Source organism: Drosophila suzukii (assembly GCF_043229965.1).
Source record: "Drosophila suzukii chromosome 2 unlocalized genomic scaffold, CBGP_Dsuzu_IsoJpt1.0 scf_2c, whole genome shotgun sequence".
In the NCBI taxonomy this organism is placed as follows: domain Eukaryota; kingdom Metazoa; phylum Arthropoda; class Insecta; order Diptera; family Drosophilidae; genus Drosophila; species Drosophila suzukii.
The window spans coordinates 21,788,290-21,793,467 of record NW_027255896.1 but is presented as its reverse complement, the minus strand read 5'-3'; the positions used below and the strand labels follow the sequence as shown (position 1 = coordinate 21,793,467).

The window sequence follows — 5,178 nt, the reverse complement described above, 5'->3', positions numbered from 1 at the left end:
ACATCGATACTCATGGTCTATCGATCCCCAGCTCACTGCTCCTTGCTGCGTCCCACACCTTTTCACGGTTCCTCCGCCTGGTCACACCATACGTGCGTGATCGATGTTTCTGCGACTATCAACACCGGCGGTGCGGAGTTGCCCCCTGCTTGTTACGATATTTCCACCTTTGCCGATATTTCCATTTTCGTGTGCCCATCGAGGCGCCCCCTTCCCAGGCTCAAGGTGATTTTGCAACTTTATAGGTAAGTTTTCGCATTTCTTCACTCCTTTCTATTTCATCCTTTCTCTCTCCATACGACCTCTATCGCCTCTCGTCTCTCTCTCGCCCTTCAATCGTCCTTTGCAGGCTGAGCCTGGCTCCACGCTGGCAACACTCGTGAGCGGGTGCGGAGAGGACTTCGCATTTGCTTCGCAGCAGGTGAGTATTTTGGTATTCGTTTGGCTGCTTCCTTTATTAACCCAATGTGAACTTCAGGATGCCGGAGCTGCCACGTATGCCCCTTTCTTCTGGCCCCTGTTTCAGCCGCGTTTCCCGTCCTTTGCCGGTTTTAAACTCTGCTTCGTTTCTTTAATTTTTAAACTTTATTCGGGTGCTCCTCGAACACTCTCGTTCCCGCAAGCCCCAACCGGACTCGGAACGCGCGCCCCTCTCTCCATACGCGCACGCTGCGCCTGCCGCCCAGGCAGCGATCCCTTCGGGCCATTCGTGCTCCGCGATCTCTCGCCATCGCTGGCCCTCCAGCGCCGACACCGTCCGCGACAATTACGGGCGTCCTCGCTCCAGCGGCTCATCTGGCTCCGCGGTTACCGTCGCGCTCCCTGTTGGCGCTGGCGTCCATGGCCCTGTCCTTGGCGTCGTCGGTCCGATGCTCGGTGTGGGTGGGGCCCAATGCTCCGGTCTGCCGCGGGTTCTGGGGTCCAGCGGGCTCACCCGGGGACCACTCTCTTCCCAGATTCGGGGGTCCTCCGTCGCCGCCGTCTCCTCTGCGGGTCCCTCCGGCCAGGTCCAGACGACCGTCTGTTGCCGCCACCTTACCCCTTCGGCCACGAACGTCCGGGTACTGTGGCTCATGTGGGCCGCCGGTATGTCCGTCCGGATGTGTTGTCCCGTCGGGTTCCCTGGCTGTTGCTGCGGCGGATCGGTCTGTTGCTGCTGGCGTCGCTCGCGTTCGGGCTGCTGCTGCGGTGGTGGCTGCTCGCGTTCGATCTGCTGCTGCGGTGGTGGCTGCTCGCGTTCGAGTTGCTGCTCCGGTGGGGGCTGCTCGAACCTCGGCGTGGGTGGTCGTGCTGGCGTCCACTGCGGTGATCCCTCGTACCGCGGTGTGGGTGGGATTTCGGGCAGCCACCGCGGAGGTGAGGACGCCCAGTCTTCTGGCACTTCTGGCGGCGGGATGCAGGGCTCGGGCGCATACCTCAAGGTGGGTGGGTACCCTGGGTTTTCCCACAGCTGCTGCTCCTCCTCCTCGGCCGTCCGCAGTTGGGCCTGCCACTCCGGCGATTTCTCCATCTCCTTGAACCCCCTCTCCTCGCTCGCCGTCGAGCCTCGCACTTCCGTCGATATTCCAACGTAGCCGCTGCCACAGACTCGGCATGGCTACCTCGACCTCCGCCGCGCCAGTCGGGATGTGGCCCTCGGCCCGGTTGACCGCTTTGCGAAGCCGCCATCGCCGCTGCTTCACCCGCGGGTCTTCCACCAACTCGACGTCGCTGTCGGAGCTGATGACCGGCTCGGGAACGCCCCGCCTGGAGATCCGCCGCGAGGTTCGGGTAGGCCGGGCAGTCGACCACCCTTCCCCGGGCTGGATCCTCCGGACGGATGGTGGGCAGCCATCATCTTGCGCGCTTCGATTTTTATTGTTTATTTGAAGCCTGGGCTCCCTTCAACGACACCTCGGTTCCGAGCCTTCCTCTTTGCTCAATCCCGCTATTTCCTTCGGTCTCTCCTTCTTACTATCCACATCTACGGTACAGCTCTCTGCTCTGTGCCGTCTTCCCCCTTCATTCGGCAGACTGTTGATGCGTGTTTTTTTTTCTTTCCTCCAATTAGTCCCAATCGAGTCTTTAGACGCTCTGGTTTGCGTGTTATTCTCATGCATGTCTCGCATCCTCGCACGTGGCCTCGGGCGTCTCCGTGCATTCCTGGCCAGTAATACCGGGCTGCCAGACGTGCTATTGTCTTTCGGCTTCCTACATGGCCAGCCGCCGGTGAGTCATGGTTCTCCTTCAGCACCGTTTCCCGTACATCTTTCATGTTGCGACATCTTCGCTGCCTGATCTATGAGGTATATTCCTGTACAGGGTGTTACCCTCCATCACGTAGTCCGGATACTTTTGCGGCTGGGTCCTTATCTTTTCGCGCATTTCCAGAATCCAGCTGCAAGCTGCAGAAGCTTCCGCCGCCGACGTCTCCTTGATCCCTCGAAGTGTTTCCGGCAGTGGCTGCCTTGACAAAGCGTCTGCCACCACGTTGAGTTGCCCTTTCTTGTACGCTATTTCGAAGCCATACTGCTGCAACTCCAGGGCCCATCTGACGATTCTCCCTGAAGGGCTTTCTATGCTGTTGAGCCACTTCAGCGCCATGTGGTCGGTTACTACTTTAAAGTGGTAACCTTCCAGATACGGCTTGAGATTTCGGATCGCCCAGACGATTGCCAAGCACTCCTTCTCGGTCGTTGAGTAATTCTTCTCAGCGCCGTTGAGCGACCGGCTTGAGTAAGAGATTACCTTTTCGCCTTGTTCAGTTTCCTGGGTCAAGATTGCCCCGATGCCGTAGTCGCTCGCGTCAGTTTGCAAGATGAATGGTTTGTCGAAGTCAGGGCATGCCAGTACGGGGTCTGCGACGAATCTTGCCTTCACCTCTTCGAACGCCGTCTGATGTTCCTGTGTCCACACCCACTTATTGCCCTTGCGTAGCAGATCGTTGAGAGGGTTTGCATATTTTTCGAAGCCAGGTTCAAACCGGCGGTACCATGATGCTACGCCCAAGTACTGTCGGAGCTCTCTTACTGTCGATGGTGGTTCTAGTTTGGCGATGGCTGCTACCTTCTCCGGATCCGTGCCTATTCCTTCGCTAGTCACTCGATGACCAAGATACAACAGCTCTTTCTTGAAAAATTGGCACTTCTCCGGGTCTAGTCTCAGATTTGCCTCCTTTAGCCGTCGGAACACTTCCTTCAGGTTAGCCTTGTGTTCTTCCAGCGAACACCAGATCACCTTGATGTCATCCTGGTAAGCAAATGCGTGCGGCGACATTTCGGGACCGATCACCCAGTCCAGCACCCGTTGAAAAGTCGCAGACGCCGAATAAAGTCCGAATGGCATTACTCTCCACTGGAATAAGCCTATCCCGGGCACTGTAAACGCCGTGTACTGCCTGCTGTCTGCTTTCAGTGGGATTTGCCAGTACCCATCCTTTAGGTCCAAGCTGCTGATGTACCGTGCTTCCCTCAGTTGATCGAGAATACAATTTATTCGGGGCATCGGGTAGGCATCCTTTATCGACTTGGCGTTGATTTGTCTAAAGTCGACGAACAGTTTCCATTTGCCCGTCTTTTTTTTAACCTTCAAGATGAGAGAGCTGTATGGGCTTGTTGAATGTTCTATGTATCCCATCTGGAGAAGCTCGCCCACCTTCGCATTGATCTCCCCTTGAACTTTCGGATTCTTGGGGTAGTATTGCTGCTTTATTGGTTTGTCGTCATTCATCGTGATCTGATGCTCTGCCATGTTCGATGTTCCCTTCATGCTGCTGAAACTCGGTAGCTCTGCTTCCAGAAATTTCGTCGTGTCGTCATCTTCGCTTGCCCGTTGTACGACTGCCACCGATAGATTCTCCTTGAGCCATCCCTTGTGTCGATTAATGACCGGTATTATCACTTCGTGTCCAGCGCACTTAATCTCGGTACCGACTTGTGTTAGAAAGTTCCATTCCAACACTAATGAATCCACTACCCCTGGTAGTATCAGCAGGCTCATGCTCAGTCGCTTGTTCCCGAACGCGACTTCCACCTCCAGCTGCTCATGGATTCCGCCACATCTCCCGTCTGCCAACCTAACTTGCCGTCGTGTCCTCGTAATCTTCCCGAGGGCAGCCAGGTTGTCCGCCAGTTTTTTGCTTATAAGGCTTGCTGTTGCCCCGGTGTCGATTGTGGCCTTGTGTGTGCCCCGGACAACTGCTGCTCCTCCTCGGTCAGCTTTCCCGTTAGTTTGGAGAGGTAGCATCTTGCGACCCCCGCTCGCCTCTCTGCGGGTGAGATCGCTGGGCATTTCCCGTCTGCTGGCAGCATTCAATGCTCCTGACGCCTACTCTCCCGCACACCCAGCAGAACAACAAGCGTTGGTGCCAACACCCCCGCGCCCAGTGTCCATGACCACTGCACTTTCGGCAGGCCTCGTGGGGGTCTGTGATGTGTTTCGATTCACGAGGCCTTTGTGTGGTGGCCTCCAAACAGTGTTTGCTGGGTGCATCTGTTGCTGTTGTGGCGGTGTCCATTGGCCTCCGCGTGGTGCTCCTGTTGCCTGCTGCCGTGTGACTCGGCTAGGTGGCGAACATTGGTCGTTTCCACGTGTCTCCTGGGTTCCTGTCTCTTCGCATATTCTGCATGTTACTTGCGTTGGTAATGCCGACTTGGTGTTCGAGAATTTGTTTTCTTGTGCGAACACTTCCCGCTCCTTTTCGAGTTCTTCATACTCATCTGCTAATATCATCAGCGTGTCCAGGTCCGACACTTTGTACGCCCTTAGGGAGATCCTCAGACTTGGAGTGCAGTTTTCCTTTATGATCCTTAGGGTATCTTTCGCAGAATAATTAAGTGGCCTCACCATCGTCTGCATGTCGATCATGTAGTCCTTGAACGACTCGCTGAAGCCCTGCTTCCGTTGCCTGACCTGATCCGCCAGCCTGGTGAAGAAGTCTCTCGGTAGAAAGTATGTGTGGAAACTATCTATGAACTCCGCCCAGGCTTTTCATTGTTTGTTGTTGGCGATAAACCACTTCGGAGCCCTTCAGCAATTCAGGCTTCGCTCGGGGAATCATGTCTAACTCCAAGCCGTATGTGTTGGCGGACCATTCCACCTGTTCCAGGAACTCGAACGGTTTTTCCGCCCCGTCGAACCTGAACGACCATTCGCGGACCTGTTTAGCGATCCTTGCACAGTCTGACTGACTGGGTCTCG

General features: G+C 55.9%; 1 protein-coding gene across 1 annotated transcript; it reads right to left on the bottom strand.

The window, feature by feature from the left end:
* Nucleotides 1-766: 766 nt before the first annotated feature.
* LOC139354344 (putative uncharacterized protein DDB_G0294196) lies at nt 767-1,510 on the bottom strand. The gene has a single exon (XM_070998570.1). The coding sequence runs from the start codon at nt 1,508-1,510 to the stop codon at nt 767-769; it is 744 nt and encodes a 247-aa protein (XP_070854671.1).
* Nucleotides 1,511-5,178: the final 3,668 nt, after the last annotated feature.